The sequence below is a fragment of the Colossoma macropomum genome, unplaced genomic scaffold (genome assembly GCF_904425465.1).
Source record: "Colossoma macropomum unplaced genomic scaffold, Colossoma_macropomum, whole genome shotgun sequence".
NCBI classification, from domain to species: Eukaryota; Metazoa; Chordata; class Actinopteri; order Characiformes; family Serrasalmidae; genus Colossoma; species Colossoma macropomum.
Genome location: NW_023494799.1, coordinates 17,817,739 through 17,835,987, shown reverse-complemented (window position 1 = coordinate 17,835,987; position 18,249 = coordinate 17,817,739). Strand labels below are relative to the sequence as shown.

Sequence of the window (18,249 nt, the reverse complement as noted above, 5' to 3'; positions counted from 1 at the left end):
AGCCGTCTAGCTCCATTCACTTCTATTCATTGAGGACGCATTCGTGGGCGCCCTCTGGCATTTTGCCATCATGTTGATATAAAGGTCAGTATTTTAGCTTACACGACTAACAGCAAGGGAGGCAAAGCTACTGCTGAACCCAAAATGGAGCTCTTGATTAAAATAAAACAGGCAAAAGCAGGCTAACGTTACTAGGCAAAGCTAAATCTGAATTTGAACTAAATTACATGGTTCACTGTAGAGAGGCGGCAGATGGAGAAAGTCATTAACGTTAACTGATCTGTGCAGTGACACTTCAATTTCAGTTGTGATTTTGTAGTTAGGAGAGCAGAAAACAGAAAAGATTGTATGAAATCGTCCTGAATCTCTTCACAGAATCTGAATCTCTTCACACAAAAATACTGCAAGCTGTGGATAGGGATGAGTCTTGTTTTATATGTTTAATTTCAGCTAGTGTTTTTTTTTAATCCCTCCTCCCTTTTTATTTACCTTGATAGCTGCCTTACTCACTTCTCGCTTACTGTTCACACGCCTCACAGCTGTTTAGGTTTCAGGGATTATGACGCTGCTGCAGTTCTGAGCCCCATTAGGCCGTATCATTTGGTGCTATTAAAGCAGAGGAGGCTCTATCGCAGACCATTGCTGCTAAGGATGCTGCAAAGGACACGGCTCTACCTAGCTGCAGTGATAAATCGTTGTTGTGGGCCGTTTACTTCCTAAAAAGGCCTAATTCACACATGCTACCTCTGCATAGTGTGAGCGACACAGAAAGTCTGCTTTTCATTTCGGTGCCCATGGTAACGTTTCAGCGCTTTCACACAGTATGCGTATGCGAAGCGGCAGAGCGTCCTAGACGCAGAATATGTGAAATGTCTATATAACTTTCTCGCTGCTCTGCAGCACAAACGTGCGATGGTTGTTCAATCACTTTCTTTTACAGATCAGTTCAATACACCATTTTTGTTAGTGGCATGTCATGTGATGGGTTGTCCACATTCTGCGTTTGATTGGCTTGGGTTAGCAAGCCACAGCCAATCATGACTTGGAGATTTGAATGTCAAGGCAGGCCACGGAGCCTAGTGCCGGAAAACAGGTGCTTAAATTGGTTTAGCCGAGGTTACTTCAGCCATTCAGTGTTTCTGATTCAGAGAAAGTTGCAGTCGGACTTTCAGAGAGAGGAAAGAGAAAAGCAAGAAATGCAACCTGAAAACAAAAACAGAAAAACAAAAAATATGAGTAATAAAGAGAATATTTTCTGCAAACAAGGTTCTAGAATTTCTGCTTCAGCACGGAATGACGCACAGTGTAACAGCTCTTTTTCAGATGCCGAATAATGTTATTCAGAAGACGTGAGTGATTTTGGTATTGTGATGCAGATGATACAGACTGTGTAAAAAATACAAAAAACTGACCACTTTCTTGTGCTCTTTTGTAACTGTGGACAGAAACTGCCAAGAGGACAGCAGTGTTCCATAAAAACTTGAAAACAAAAATGGTTTAACTTTTTTTTTTCAGTAAAAACGTAAAAAGCTTGTTTTTTGTGTTACTGTGGTTTCATGAGCTCATTCACAAATATACTGTGTAGAAATTTTTATTGAATGACATTTTATTAGCTGAGGTTGTACTGAATTTGAGGATATATAGCACTTATAGTACCTTTATAGTAATCTGAGGACATTATTTTGTTAAACTGTTTATGTGCTTGTTCCACAAGATTTTGAACCTAAATGCCCTGTGGATCCTATAGCATGTTATTTTTGTTTGTATGTTAATGAACAAACATTTACAATGTTTTTGTAAATATAAAACTATAAAAATGAAAAGGTCAATAAGCAATTGCCAGCATATATGTTTTGATTAGTGAATGGTTCTTTATGTAATGTGCAGCATATGATAAGCACAATATATAGCTCTCTTATTGTAACATGAACTATTCACTATTCAAAGTCTGGTCAGAGTCTGGTCGATTTTGAGTGGAGCCTTCTTTTCCACCTTCCCTTGTTCCTCAGTTCAGGCATTTCCTGTTCAGGAATCCCTGCCAGCAGCAGCAGGGCCAGCTGTCTTATTCTACATATGAATATCAGTAGGCCCAGAAAAAAAGAGCCCAGTAAGCCTTCACAATAAAAAAGATGTTGCCTTTTAACTGATATTGGCACTTAAGAATTTTAAAATCTTGAATGAATAAAGTATTCGAATATCCTAATGTAAAAATATATTATCTTCACACAGCTTATTAAACATTTATACATGTTTTTCTTTATTCGAATACCTGATTAAGAAAATAAATAGTAAGATAAATTTGCATATCTTTATATCCTAATAATCTCACCCATCATTATGCAAAACAGCACTCCACAGCAGCCCACGTGCTCTACCAGTCCCAGTTATCCTAGACAGTGACTGCACATTTTCAATCATTTAGCTAACAATTCATGGTATAGTGTGTATATATGTGTATTGAATCCTCAGATTTGACGCTGTAAGTTCTGTTATCTGGACTATACTGTAGTGGTCAGCTGACAGTCTAACTTTATACAGTGCTTGCTGGCTTACAAGAGAAGTAGGAGTTGCCGACTTTGACAGAAATGCTCACAGCGTGAGCTTAACTTGTCTTGGGTGTTTAACAATAGCACAATTTCGGTGTGTAACCATTTGCAAATTAAACGTTGACTCTTTAGGTAACTGTAACTGCTGTTTTATAACTGCTCATAGAAAAGTTATTTTGGGTAGACTACGTGGAGACTATGTCCACTGACATTAACTTGATGGTTTCGCTCATTTACTTGCAAATCAGATAAGAAAACAGACTTGATCTTGGGCATGAAAAAGTTTAGTATAAGTGTGCGTAGTACAAGTGTTTATTTTTCATAGGTCAAAACAGTTGCGCTCAGAGTCAGCGTGTGCACCTGAACATTCAGGACCTGAGCTGCTCTGTCCAGTGGCAGCCACGCTGTGCTATGAGCTGCTGTACCTTGAGCCATGCAGCTCATTCCGCAGATGGATTAAGAGGATGAGCAGCTCTCATCCCAGTGACAAGATCAAGTAGTAATCTCACTACGGAGCAAGCTGAACCTTCATCTCAGCTCTTCTCAGGTCAGCTCTGTTGTGGGTTGTTGCAGTTTTTTTTAACAGATATCAGATGTGAATCAGTTTCTGTTTTCTGATGTACAACTAGATTCAGCTGCTCAACTAAGAGAACAGTGCATACAAATGCGCAGAAAAGAGCACTGCATGTGTGTTTGTGGTATTTTCAGTCTGATCTGTGCAGTTTCACAGCCATCACTGCCCTAAACAAGACAAGATATGCGCACATACACACAGACACAAACTCCCACTGATAAACATGCTTGTTTCCTGACTCTGTAGTTAAGTGCTTGGATATTATTTTCAGGAGACACTGGTCCATCCAAGCAGCTATGATCTCATGCCCTGGATTTCTCAAAGTTTAAAGCTAAGCTACTTGTCATAACAGAAGTGTAGAGTAGCATCCACTTCTGTCCCCTGCTGCACTTGCTTGAAACTGCAACCAACTTGCTGTTCGCTACATTAATGCACAAATGAGGTCCAGCTAGGGATGTGCACAGGCACTTGAGTACTCAGTTAACCGCTCAAGGTGCCAGTATAAGAATACTGAAATCATGTGGGTATTTGTTACATTTCAGTACAGGAAGATGGAGAAAACATACAGACAAACAATACAATGCGACTTTTTAAAAGGACTGTAAAATGTAACGGGCTATCTTTGTCTAATGATGTACTGGTTAGTCTTCTAGCTTATTACCTATTCTGAAGAGGCAGCCTCTGTTACTCATCCAACAGCAAAACCTAACAGTTTCTCTTGCCTAATTTTAAATAATCAGATGTTTTCAAATGTATTCATCTGCGTGCAGCTAAATTTTTTTGCAACACCAGTGCTGTCATCTAAAACTTAAGCTTGCAGCTCTACCTTAATGTCGTCCTAAGTCTTTCTTTTCTTATTTATTGTTTTTCTTTGCTGTGTTATTTTGAGTTATAGTTATTCACAGCGTCAGAACTAAAAGGTTCTTAGTCTTGGATGAGACAATATTGAGTTCAAATTGAGATGATTGCTTTCAGTTAAGTTGCAGATAAACATGAGCATTATTATCGTGGCTAATCTGACCACAATGTGTGACGTTATTGAGATCTCTACTAAAACTCAAGAGGAGACTCTTTTGCTCAGAAGAAATACCTAAGCAGTAGGAGACGTCAGCAAAACTTTCTTTTGTCCTTCTGTGCACTTTCATTGTTGTCTAGGAAAAACTACACAGATATTACGGAGATCCCTTTTTGAAATTTTTCCTGTGTGTGTTTGATAAGGGTCTGTTGGATTAGGGGCAGTGTGTGTCTGCTGAGATACTCTTAGATTGAGTGCAGTGCCATGGAAAGACAGGCCTAGCTGTAGCCATCCCCTTTAAGCTCCTTAAGACCAGCGAAGCATTTGAGGAAGCAACCTGATTTCTTGTGTGCCAAGAGTCGGTGAGCATTAGCACTCACAGATGACAAAGATATGGAGAATATGGTCTTCCTGTAACATATTATAGTCTTTGAACCCTGACTTCCTGTACTGTAACGGTGACATTACAAAGTTCAACCACACTATTATTCGAAGAGGTGGTTTTACATTTTTTTTTTTAGCTTTTGAATCTCAACACCTAAACAAATATATCTCATCCCTTCAGTGTTCCCTCCAAAGCCACACCAGTATTCACTTGTCTTGGCTCTAGATGGATCATTTTCTTAGTTTGTTTGACAGTGTAAGCCATTATAGGCTCTGTCAGTATTGGCAGTATTTTAGCTTGCTAGGCTAAATTATAACTCCCCAGTATGCTCTATGAAAAGTAACATGATTCTCAAGTAGATATGCCTCTTAATTAGGGCTGGGATTTTTTTTCACTTTCAATGCAATAAAATATCTATACCTCGATTTTGATACTGATTCCCTAACAATACTGTTTTTTTAAAGTTGTGTTCACTGACCGCAGTGGATTACAGATTAATCATGAAGCACTGCCATTAATGACATGTTTACAAAATGCAATTTAGACAGCCAGTCTGCAGTCTAGGTTTTGGAACAAGCATGTTTATTAGCTCACGGGTGCTGAAAAGACTCTCTGCTTAGTTATGTTTGTGAAATTTGGTATTTAATAGGACAGAATTTTTTCAATACTCTGTAGTACTTTGTCATAATTTGGTCATAATTTCATCAGTACCATAACGTGAAATTTTGATACCCAGCCCTTGGTCTGTTTGGTTAATAGGCAAGTAGATACACCTCCTTGTCCAGGTTGGTTGAAACTTGCCGCTGTCAGAACAAAACATGGTATTTCCAAAATAGTACATTTTCAGAAAAAAGAATAAACATCCTCAACTTATAATGGAAGTTGTAGTAATTTTGGACCATTTATATTGGTCCATTCATCATGAATTTTTTACACAATGTTATGGCAGCAGATGTTCACAGATTATGTAAATAAATATAAAATGACTAAAATGGATGGTTTTGTCCTGACATTGACGATATATTCAGGGGTGAAAAGGGGAACTAGGGGAACTCTTTTTTACAAGTTGAACATGTGTCCTAAAGTGGCAGTGGTGCATTTTTACATTGAAATCTACCTCAAAAACCTTTCTGTTCATAGATGTTATGATCAACCAATAAATGCTTTGATCTATTGCATTTCGGTCTTAAAAATAACAGTACATTTCAAGAGCTAAAAGCCTCACTGTTTTTTTAGGAACTTACACCTTACACCAGGGTTCTCTGACCTTTTTTGTTAAAGCTGAACAAAAACACTCAAACTCTGCATCAAACCCAGCCTAGGCATTATCATCTCAAAACTTTTAATTATTAATGCTTTAAGAAAACACCAGGAATTCACCTATTAAAAACAGTTTAATTGCAATTTAGACCTTAGTCCATAAATACATATGATACCGTGTCTACGGAGAGCAGTAAATTTGATTACGAACAGTCGGGGAAAGGGATCAAAATTTAGCTCTTTGAATGTTTTAAAGCATCACTGAATTGGTTTATAAAATAAAAGGTACAGATGTTTTCTAAAAAATAAACTACAGGCTATAACACAACATAACAGGAATCAAAAAAAGCTTTTAAACAGGGCAGAGACTACAAGAGACAGCAAAACGTCAAACATTTATTGCAACCACTATTGCAACTGAAATACTATCTCTTTCATGATGTGATCTGAGCTGTGTCCCAGTTCAGGGGCTGCATCCTTCGAAGGATATGGTCCACGAAGGCATGTCCTTTGAAGGCTGTATATATGTTTGTGTCACAGCACTGCTGTTCCAGCCCTTACTGGTGCATTACGAAAGGCCACTCTTGTCAAGTTATTTTTAAGTTCTTTAAAGACAGAGCTAGATTTTATGTATTTATTTTTTTATTTATTAAAGCTTGCTTCTCTCTGTCTGCTCCTTGCTCCCTAAAACAAAACGTTAGCATACGTTTTGCTTCAGACTGCATTGTGTTTGTCTTTTTTTTTACATTTCTTTGATTAGCTATTCGACTCAGTTTAAACCCAATAGTTACATTTAAAGTGTACTCCTCAGCTGCCGTTCGCTCCTATGCTGACACTGCCATGTTCTCGAATCTCCAGCAGCAAGCAATGAACCTTGGGATTTGTTGGCTGGCGAAGGATCCATCCGTTGGATCTTTGGTTGCAATGAAAAAGAATGACACATTTCTCGGCTACTGCACATGAAGGAACCTTCAAAATGGGACAGTCGCACCGCTGTGACGCAATCGGCCTTTAAATGCAACCTCTGAAGGATGCAGTCCCTGAATTGGGATGCAGCTCTAGACTGTCAAAAACTTCCAGTGTCCAGTTTTGGCTAATAGCAGGCTACTTAGCTCAGTATCAATCATTACCTTATGTTTGAGTCACGTTAACCAACATGCTAAATGATTGTGGACATTTTAAACTGCGCTCACTGACTGATTTTCAACCACAATACATGAATCATCAAGTAGTATTAATTACAGTTAGTAGACTAGACATCCAAATGCGAACCATCACTTTCATTATTGTGGAGTTTCTTGGCTGCTTTCACATTACAGATACACCATGTGCAGACAGTTGTTATCATGGTGACTAAGTGGGCAGACCCTGCAACTGCAACTTTTCATTGGCTGAATGGGTTGTAGGCCGAACTTGGGATTTGTTCAACAGGCACTTTGTTTCATGCACAGTTGTTTAAAACAGAGTTCAACAACTATATACAGTTCACCTATAAAAATTGTTACCTAGATTTTTGAGAACTGAGCCGGAATACTGTTCCAGCCGACAGAGTTTCTATACGTTTTGGCCTATTTCCACCCCTGCATATATTGTATTGACAGCTGCTGGAATGTGTGGAGAATTTTTCCAAATAGTTCAAAAAGTGTTCTGACATAAATCTGACCTCCCCGCTTCCTTCATCTATTAATGTCACTCCTGAGATGTGACGCCAAATGGAGACATGAATTCATCATATGTATCAATCTGTGCCAGCACAAATCTTATTACAGTTTACAGTAAAGTTAGATTTTGTTTGTATGTAGAAGCCATGTCATAAGCATGATGTTGAGATATGGCCATATGAACTACACATACAGTGATTTGTTGGGTTATAGTTAGTCCATATGTTAGGCTGCTTCAATTAAGTGTCGTGCGCAATTGCAAGGGCATATATATGGTGTGTGTGTAGCACACAGTTTATTTCGAAAACAGCAACAAAGTGGGTAATAAACACGCCACGCCAACTTTTTTATTATTTATGGCACACATATTATACTGGCTTGTAATCAATGCTGCGGGAGAATTTATGATCTGGGGTTGCAGTGTGTTTGACTGTGAGTCAGTGCATTGTGGTCATTGTATATGTGGACGTTCGCTTGGATTTGTGTTTGTGTCTTGTTTTTTATTTGTTGCACTGCTTGGATTTAGTTAAATAGTGCAATTGTCACCCCAGCAGACTGTGGTGTGCTGTCAGTGTCAACTTGCTTTCTTCCACTTTGCTATATTGAGCTTTGGCTTCAGGGAATAGGCTAGAGTTCTCCGGTCATCTTTAACTTTTTGCACTTTAGAAGCAGCACAGACCACTGAGCGTTCATTAAATTTTTTTTGTTGCTTGAGTAGGTGTGTATGTGTGTGTGTGTTTACATCTGCATGCCTTGTTGAACAGACATCCACAGTTTGTAAATTGTAAAGACTGCTGAGGTTTTGACGGTCTTATGTGACTTGCCAGTAAACCTGTTCGCCAGCTTCTAGTTCTAATTTTCTTGTTCCACCTTAAATGGTGCGGCGTTTTCTTATTTGCCAGCTTGTTTGCATTCAGTAACTGCTTGCACCATTTAAGGTGGAAAAAGAAAATTCAAAAAAGAATCCTGCCATATTTTCTTGTTTTTTATTTTTTTGTGAAGACAAGGCTGTTAGCTAAAATGAATCTCGATTTGACCCTTAATCCTCAAGTTCATGACAAGACTACTGAGATACACATTTTACCAAATAGGGCTTTAGATAGAATGGATGAGAGACATGAGAAGCAAAATGTGCTGTTACATGCAGCAAGATTTGATTGTAGCAAATGTCAGCGTGGTCATTAAAGCATGACAGCTGTGTCTCCTTGTGATTTAATATGTGCACTCATTCCACGTTTCAAGGTAAATTGGATTGTTCCCTTTGGAACATGTTTTGAAGGCCTAACCCACATCTTTTCATTGAGATTCAAATCACGTCGTGACCAGCACTCGAGAGTCCAGCTTGTACTTTCCCACTGCACTAACAGTTTCTGCTCTGCAAGCTTGTGTTTTTTTTTGCCATGTGTTTCTCCATGCTACAGCACCACAGAACAAACTATGCTTACTCTGAGATTTCTTTATTACTTTAGTTGTTTTTTTTCTCTTCCTCACTCCTTTTCTCTCCCTCTTTCTCTAAAAAAGTCTCTCTGACAAAGCTGAGAACAAGGAAAGCAGTGCACCTGTTTCTTCAGTGAGGCTAATTGGGCAGTTTAGTAAAGGCGTTGTTAGCAGTTAATAAGTGCTGTTGCTTGGGTGTAAGAAATGTGCTGAGGGGAAGAGAAAGAGAGAGAGAGAGAGAGAGAGAGAGAGAAGGTGGGTGAACCATAAGTGACTTTATAGAGCGAATAGGCTAAATGTGGGCGATTGGCAGAGGTCACTTGCTGCAGGTTGTGCATCTTAAAATGTTTGCTTTCTGTCAGTACCTACTCTGACAGTACATCCCCGTGAAAAGAAAACTGTGTGCATGAAATTTCTGAAATAATACCATAATGTCATCAAAAAGAACTTAATACAGTTTTACCATATTCTTGTACTAAAACTTTTATGATGTTAAGTATACAGCATGATTAGATGCTATGATGTATCATTGATTTTCAATAATTTATTTTTTTTCACGCTGTACACACCAATAAGCCAAAACATTATGACCACCCACAGAGGAAGCGGATAACACTGATAACAGTGCCGCATGTTAAGGTCCGGAATATATTAGATGGTGAGCAAACAGTTGGTTCTTGTAGTCATTGTGTTGGATGCAGAAGAAATGGACAGATTTTGACAAGAGCCAAGTCGTTATGGTGAGACCATAACGAAACAGCAAGGCTTGTGGGGTCTCCTGGTCAACAGTGAAGATTACCAACTGACAGTGATCCACAGAAGAACAAACCACGAGCCAGCAACAGGGTGTTGGGTACCCAAGGCTCTTTGATGCGTGAGGGCTGTCCCATGGCACAGTTATTTTTTTAATGATGGTTATGGGAGGAATCTGTCACAACACACAGTGCATCACACCCTGCTGCATATGGGGCTGTGTAGCCACAGACTGGTCTGAGTGCCCATACTAACCTCTGTCCACTGTCGAAAGTGCCCTACAATTGACATGCGAGTGTCGGAACTGGACCTTAGAGCAATGAGAGGCGGTCGCTTGTTCTGAGAAGTCCTGTTTTCTTACTAACATGGATGGTCAGATATGTCTTTGGCGTTTACCTGGGCAAGTGATGGCACCAGGATGCACTGTCAGAAGAAGACAAGGTGGTATGATGCTCTGGGCAGCGTTCTGCTGGAACATCCTGGGTCTGTGCATTCATGTGAATATCAGTTTGACAAGTCCCACTTACTTAAACATCACTGCGGAGTACCTGGTCTGTAGGTACACCCCGCACACAGTGGGATGCTTTCACACTGCGCTCATTGTTCGGGAATGGTGGAGGTACATGACAAAGGGTTCAGCTGTTGTTCTTGCTGGAGTCATGCTGGAGAACTTGCACACTGAGGAAAATGGCATAAGAAAAAAAATTCCATGGTTAATTATAGAGTAATGTTAAGTCTACCTAAAGTCTTTTCACAAAAATACACTTGTCAAATCATTTTTTTCTTACACACTGAGAACTTGGTGAGAAGACACAGAAGTGGACCATAAAGTAATGTCGATGTGTTTTTTTTTTGTCTGTAAAACTCAGAAACTGCAACTGCAAAAATACCATCAGTTTTAAACAATGAAAAAAACAATATTTATCAAGAATTATGCCCTTATTTATTGATTTTTTTTAAAAATCAATTAATGTCCCAGTCCTATAAATGAACTTAAAGAAAAAAAAAATAGAATAGAAGAAAAATGTTGCATATGGGCCCTTCAGTATTACTTCTTTCTCTGTCAAGACTCAGGTAACCTTAATGTCATGCTTTGCGTTCAGTAGTAAACATCTGCTATTCAGACAGTTAGCTAAAACATGTAGCCTAGCATGACTGGCTAAATCCTGACTATGACATTGCTAGTGAAAGTTGGTACTGATGGTTTCTTCTGACTTGCAGGCAACAGTGACTTATGTAAGATCAGCAGGGGATCTGAAGTGTGTTAACAGTGCTGCTGAAAGCAGCCCACTGTTTTGTTTTTTTCCCATGCTCCCTGGCCTGCAGCGTCCGGCTCTTTCAGCCCTCTTCTGCTTTCACTGGGCCTCTCACAGAGGCCAGTAGTGAATAGTTTCGGTCAGATGGCCATGCTTTGTGCTGACGTAGCACAAACTTTTCTCCATCAGTGATGCACTCTGTTTGTGTGAGTGTGTGTGGACATGAATGTAGTTTCTTTCCTAGCATTTCCATGTGATTGTTGGTGTTGTATGTGTTCGTGTGTGTGTCATTCTACTGTTAGGGTTCAGTGAGTTTAAGCTTGCAGTTTGGTGCAAGGGATGAGTGCATGTCCTTGTTAATGTAACCATAGACAAAAAGGTGAGAGAGAGGTTTTTAAGTGAATAAAGGAAGTCAAAGACTATGAATCTCTTCAGCCTCAGCATGGATGAGTCACTGAGCAGTGTATGTGAGGAGAAATCTCTGGTGTGGATTGTCTCCGTCTTCTAAAGCTCAGTGATGGTCGAAGATTAAAACGCTAGATCAATCAGACATGGGTAAAATCAGTAAAGTAGGTATATTTTGAAACTTCCTTATCCCTTAGTCTTTTTCCAGACTCTTATTCCTTATTCCTTCCCACACACACACTCACCCTGTTTGGTTTCACTAATTTCTGATCTGCCCTATATCCATTCTAGTTGCTACATCTACCTCGCTGCAGTGTACTGTAAGGTACATGAACACACGTTTTCCTTAAGTGTCCCCTAGAACATATCAAAACAAACCCTCTTTCCTCAAGCCTCTTATGCTGCTGAAATGTCACTGTAGAAAATAATTGGCTTCTTTTAGACTCAGCTTGAATTGAGAGCACATCTGCAGCTCCATTAGTCCCAAATCACAGACACATATAAACGTTTCAACAGCTGAGTCACTGCTGTTGTCAAGACAAGGTGTGTCTCCAGATTAAACGTTTGAATGGTCAGTTCTGTTTCATCAGTCATATGTGAGAGTGCATATGACTGTGATGTGACATATGATGAGTGTTGCATGGGATTTACTCAAGTATGTATTCCTGCAAGTATGTAGGGTGCTCTTAGGAGACAGTTGGTCCATAACTTGCCCCAGGACAAAAAGGCTAAATTAAAGCTACAGAACAGAATAATGAACCTAAACTCAGATGTGACCTGAGCCTCAATATTAATATTTTTATATCCATCAAATATAAAACATCATCATGTTTGAAAGTGCAGTAATTTCTGTTGTAAAAACAAATCATGTCTGATCTTTTCCATCTTTAATGTGATCTTACAACCAACAATATTAAAAAAAAATGTCTGGGTGAGAGGAAGTGTGGCACGATGAAGCCAAAAAACACTTTATGATCTTGTGAGTACTTTGATGACTGAAGCTAAATTATTAATTTAATTAAATAATATGAAAAGGTTGGTTTGTTCCTGATGAATACGAAAATAGAAGGAATTATCAGCATCGCTATCATTCATTGGCCCATAAAACACACAGCTCAGACCCCTGTCTATGAATAATAATTTATTTGACTTCATTTTTATCTGAAAAGGTGAATTTGCACAAATCAGCCTTAGGTTCATCGATATAAAAAAGCAAAAATGCTGGTAGAAAAAGCCATATCTGTTCACACAACTCTATATCTACTTGACTTTTAGACAGTTAACATGAAATCTTAAGGGGAAGAAATCATTAGGCTGTGGATCAAACTCGAATCTAGTCCATTTAATTAGCCTACATTCAAGTTTATTCAAAAAAAAAATGGACATCATGATCTGTCCATTTATTTAATGCAGAAAAGATACAAAAATAAATTAAAAGCAAAAGGAACACCGAATCTGCATCACAGAGATCCCAACGAACTTCTCAACAGCCAATAGCAGAGCACTCTTAGTGACGTCCCTCCCATTTGGAGCTCTGACCTCTTAATTTGGAGTTACGCCCCTCCCATTTGGAGGTTTTCCTACATGCAGTAAAATCCTACTCGATTTGCTTCACAGAAATAAGGGCATGTGTCAGTGACACTACTGTTTTTTCTACTGTGTTCATGTGTGTTTTAAACAGATGTGAATGTAGGTGTGTGAGGTGTGAGAAACCATGTGTTATTTGCATCCTTTTGCCCAATTTGAGTGCAGCCTAGTGATGTCTCAATACTAGAATCTTGGAATTTGATTCCATTATTAGTGAAATTACAAATATCCCAATACCTGATGTGATGCCACAAGAAAAAGCAGAATCCCATTCAGCAACCACTCTATTACTACAAAATGTATTATTATTCAGATAAACAATGTTGTATAAGTAATATAATCTAAAACATACTGCCCTGTTCAATTTAGTTGTTTAATGTCTTTGTCATATTTTGTCTCTAAAAAGCCTCGGTTATGGTTAACTATGTATGTGTTGGCAGTCAGCCTCCTCAGTGGCAGTCAGCCTCCTCTGTTTGATACTATGGAAGGAAATTGAGATTTTAGTAGTCAGGTGTAGGTCAGTGAGCATTTCTTGACATTGTGTCAACCGTTGTCTTTAAAAAGCTAAAAAAAAAGGAAAATAATAAGATCTACTTAAAAAATTAACAGAAAGGACACTACAATGAGGTGTAGTTTAAACCTACAAGGTTAGGTAGAACTTAGGTATATAAGATGATAATACTAATAGCAATATGTTCATTTTTGGATAAGACCACTTTGACAACAGGCATTAAAATTATTCTTAATTCATCCTAAACATAAATTGAAACTCACCTGCTGAAACTCCAGTAGATCAAGGTGTCTGTCTTTTAAGTGCTTTGAGAAATAATTTATGATTTGCTGAATAATTCTAACATGCTAAACAGTAAATGAAATGATTTTTTTTTTTGTTTCCTGATGTTGCTTTTATTAGGTACCTTGGAAGCTTCTGTGACTTCTGTTGCTTTTTAGTATTGTGTTTTATGGCCCCCAAGTTCTTTGTGTGCTTGCAGTCAGACAGGAATGAAGGTTTTTGTGACATCACTTCAAAATACAACCTCCTAGGTACTGTAATGCATCTGTACATGTTTCTCGTTCTGCAGGCTAGAGACATGAAGAAAATAAAGAAAATAAAAGCTATTGGAAATCTTTTCAGGGAAATACAGATCAGGTTTCGGACATAATTAACAATCTAACGAGCCTCTTTTTCTTCTGTCTTTTCCTCACTCCCTTTTTTCTTTTCTCATCTCCTCCTTCCCTAGATTGTGCAGCCTTACATTGAAAAAGCTCATTGTTTTGAAGGAACTGGACCGAGAGCTCAACTCTGTGGTCATCGCTGTCAAGATTCAGGTAATGCATCTGCGTGTTTCTGTTGTCTGTCTCTTTCTGTCTTTTGTGCAGCTCAGATGGCACAGTGGTAACTGTGAGCTGTTGCCAAGGTGACAGCTTGTTCAGTGGGAACAGTGAAGTGAAAGGATAAGATGAGTGGGATTCGAGGGTGACTGAAATGATGCATGGTTGGATTCACAGAGAGGTTTATTTCAGAGTACTAAGAGGCCCTCAACATTTCTTACAGGTTTTTTTGGCTAAACCGTCAGTGTGTTTGTTTGTGTGTGAGTATGTGAATGTGTATATATTTCACAAACAAACTTTTATGCTGTATGCAAGATATATGATATATTGGAACCCAACTACAACTTCTGGGTTGTAGGTCAAAGGCCCTGAGAGTTCAGAATTGACTGGAAGGTCAGTCCATGTTTTTGTAGTATCTCTGGATACCTCATCAGGTAGGATTGCTGAGGTGAGGAGTCTCACCATACTCCTTAGCCTCTGAGCTTATTCTCGATCGGAAGTCAAATCCTTAAGGTCTTAATTAAGGCTGGAAGTCTATTTAAGGATTCTGGAGGAGCAGATAAGGGTAGTCCTTTAAGGTCACATTATTCTTCTGTACCAAAGTGCCCAACCCTGCATCTAACGTACTGCAAATTTAGTTCTAACCCTAACTTAACACACCTGATCCATTTAATTAATGCCTACCAAAAGGTGGGTTTGGAACTAAACTATGTGGGCAAGTATGCTGTTAGGAGTGGGACTGGACAGCAAAGACTGAGGGAAAGAAGGAGGTTTTGAAGTAGCACTTTTAAGAATCATAACTTTTCTTAATGCATTGTGTGATTTTTTCTTTCAATAAACAAAAACACTCATCAGTTTGTTACCTTTACAAAAATGGACATAGGAGAAACAAATGAAAGAATTATAGTAAGTCAGAAAAAGATGAGATTTTCAGGCTGTGGGCTGTTATTCTGTCTTCGCCAAAGGTCTGATGACCCAAATAGCCTCATCCTCTTTATTTCTGCTCTTGATCAGAGTGATTGAGTTGGTTAGCATTTTCCCTGAAGGCTGGATTATTGAGAATTTTTCTCACTTCCTTCATGACCAATGGGCAGATGCCTTTTTGCCTTTGCTTCTTTCTTTTTTTCTTTCTTTCTTTCGTGTTCTTTCTCTGTCTGTCTTTCCTCCATCCCGCACTCCAGTCTGTGTCTTGTTAATCAGCAGTCATACTTTATTTTTGGATGGCTTATTGACTTTGATGTGAATATATTTTGCTGGTTTACATGTAGTAATGTTAATATATCAGTTATTATACTACAAACTTAGTATTAGTATTACATTATTAATATTAGTTTTTAATTTAAAATAAATGTCAGTGTAAGTAAATGTAAAAAGAACCATCTACCAGAACTCGAAGAACACAGGTAAACTCTTCTGCTAACTATTTTAGCTGGGTCATTATAGCATCTGAACCATTCCAGCACTCACCTCTGTGCCAAATGGTTATCAAAGTAACAGTAATAATAATAATAATAATAATAAATATTATTATTATTATTATTATTATTATTATTGTTGTTGTTATCATCTATCAAAGTCAGCCAGTCCAATATCAAAAACCAGCACACCAAAACAGTAACCATGAGCTGAGTCTAAAAAGCAATGTCCACAAAACAGAAACAGGGAACCAGAAATCACAACAACACTGAGAGGGCAAGGTTGAAGAAAACAAAGCAAGGTTTATACACGAAATGGCAAACAGACAAAATGGAAGGCTCTGTAAGGCTCTGATAACAAAGGCAGTACTTTGCAATGATCTAAGCTAAAGCCTGGGCTTATATACTAAACTAACAGGTCACCATAACAAGGAACAGGTGTGAGTGATCAGTAGTCAGGTGAGGCAGAACATTGGAGAGTCAGGCTTGAGAAGGGACACATGGAAAGAGGGTGAGATGCGATATTGAGCAGGTAAATCGAGCTGGTAAGTAACATCATTAATCTGGAATGGACCGATATACTTGGGATGCAGTTTCTTGCAACCCTCCCCAAACCTGAGATCCCAAGTCGATAACCACACACATCTCCAGGCTGGAATAAGGGGATCTCACCACGGTGGTGATCTGCTTCATCTGCTTGAGAATTACGGGTACCAGGACTAAAAGAAATGTTAAACTGAAAACGTGAAAAAAAGAGTGACCAGCAGGCTTGTCAGGGATTAAGGCGCTAGGTTCTTATGGTCCGTGAGAACGAGAAAGGGATGTTGAGCTTCCTCCAACCAGTGCCGCCATCTTCTAGTGCTAGCTTAACTCCTAGTAGTGAGTAGTAGCCTATGCCATAATTACGTTCTGCAGGGGAGAATAATAAAATTTGGCAAAGCCTAAAAATCTCTGTAGTTCTTTCACTAACCACAGCCTCTACCTTGTGGTCCCTGAGGCACTAATGACATAACCCAGGAAAGATATACAGTAATGTGAAAAAATTAGGACACCCTATGAAAGCCTGTGTGTTTTTTAACATATTTGGACATGTGGAAATAAAATATCAATTTTAACAATACTGAAAGATTCAAGTAATATAACTGAACAATTAAAACTGAAGAAAAGACTTTTTAAAACTTTCTGTGAAGTGTAATTAAAAAAAATGCATTTTTGGTGAGGAATAAATTAGGACACCCCCACATTTTATTCCCACTTAAAATGGCTAAAATCACACACAGGTGTGTCACATCAGGTGCACATGATTAGAACATTGTTACTCAGCATTTTGAAGGAGGCTTGCCTTATTTAAACCTCAGACATTTAGTTTGGTGTGCTCCTGACTGTTGAAGTAAGAGTGAACACCATGGTGAGATCGAAAGAGCTGTCTGAAAGAAGATTGTAGCAGCTTATGAGTCATAGTAAGGGATTTTAAAAGATCTCAAAAGAATTTAAAATCAGCCATTCCACTGTCCGGAAAATAGTCTGCAAGGGGAGGACAACTGCCATCATGCCCAGGTCTGGCCGTCCGAGCAAGTTCACCCCGAGAGCAGACCGCAAGATGCTAAAAGAAGTCTCAAAAAACCCTAAAATGTCATCACGGGACCTACAGCAGGCTCTTGCTACTGTTGATGTGAAAGTGCATGACTTTACAATCAGAAAGAGACTGCACAAGTTTAACTTTCATGGGAGGTGTGCAAGGAGGAAACCTTTTGTGCTCCAAGAGAAACATGAAGGCCAGACTGAAGTTTGCCAGAGAGAACCTAGACAAAGACCAGGACTTCTAGAATAATGTTCTTTGGAAAGATGAGTCTGAAATTGAATTATTTGGACACCATAACAGAAGGCATGTTTGGCATAAACCAAATACGGCATTCTAGGAAAAGAACCTCATACAAACTGTGAAACATGGAGCTAGAAGTGTCATGGTTTGGGAATGCTTTGCTGCAGCAGGACCTGGCCAGCTCACCATCATAGAATCCACCATGAATTCTACCATGTATCAGAAGGTGCTTGAGGAATATGTGAAACCATTTGTAAAAAAATTAAAGCTGAAGCGGAACTGGACCCTGCAACATGACAGTAACCCAAAACATACCAGTAAATCCACCAAGGACTGGCTGAAAACTAAGAAACGGAGAGTCCTGGAAAGGCCAAGTCAAAGCCCAGATCTTAATCCCATTGAGATGCTGTGGGGTGACTTGAAACAGGCTGTACATGCAAGAAACCCCTCAAATATCTCACAGCTGAAAGAATTCTGCGTTGAGGAGTGGGGCAAACTTTCCTCAGACCGATATCAAAGACTGGTAGATGGCTACAAGAAGCATCTCACTGAAGTTATTTCAGCCAAAGGGGGTAACACTAGCTATTAGGGGGTAGGGTGTCCTAACTTTTTCCTCAGTTAGAATACGCATTTTTTGTGAATTGGGCTCCCCTGAGCTGTTCAAGAGCGACAGGAATGAGCAGAAGAGAATATGCGAATTTCTTTGTGACATCGTTGAGTGCTCTATAATCTGTACAAGGTCTTAGTCCACTATCTTTCTTTTTAACAAAGAAAAAGCCCAAAGCTGAGGGGGAAGTAGAA

The 18,249-nt window shown here is 39.0% G+C and overlaps 1 protein-coding gene across 2 annotated transcripts in view; it reads left to right on the top strand.

Annotated features, from left to right (window-relative positions):
* Positions 1-18,249, top strand: part of si:ch211-126j24.1 (phosphofurin acidic cluster sorting protein 2) — a 66,156-nt gene that overhangs the window by 13,258 nt on the left and 34,649 nt on the right. For both annotated transcript variants that reach the window (XM_036586636.1, XM_036586635.1), the window contains exon 2: positions 14,121-14,208. In XM_036586636.1, coding sequence (XP_036442529.1) covers positions 14,121-14,208 — 88 coding nt within the window. The remainder of the gene's footprint in view (positions 1-14,120; positions 14,209-18,249) is intronic.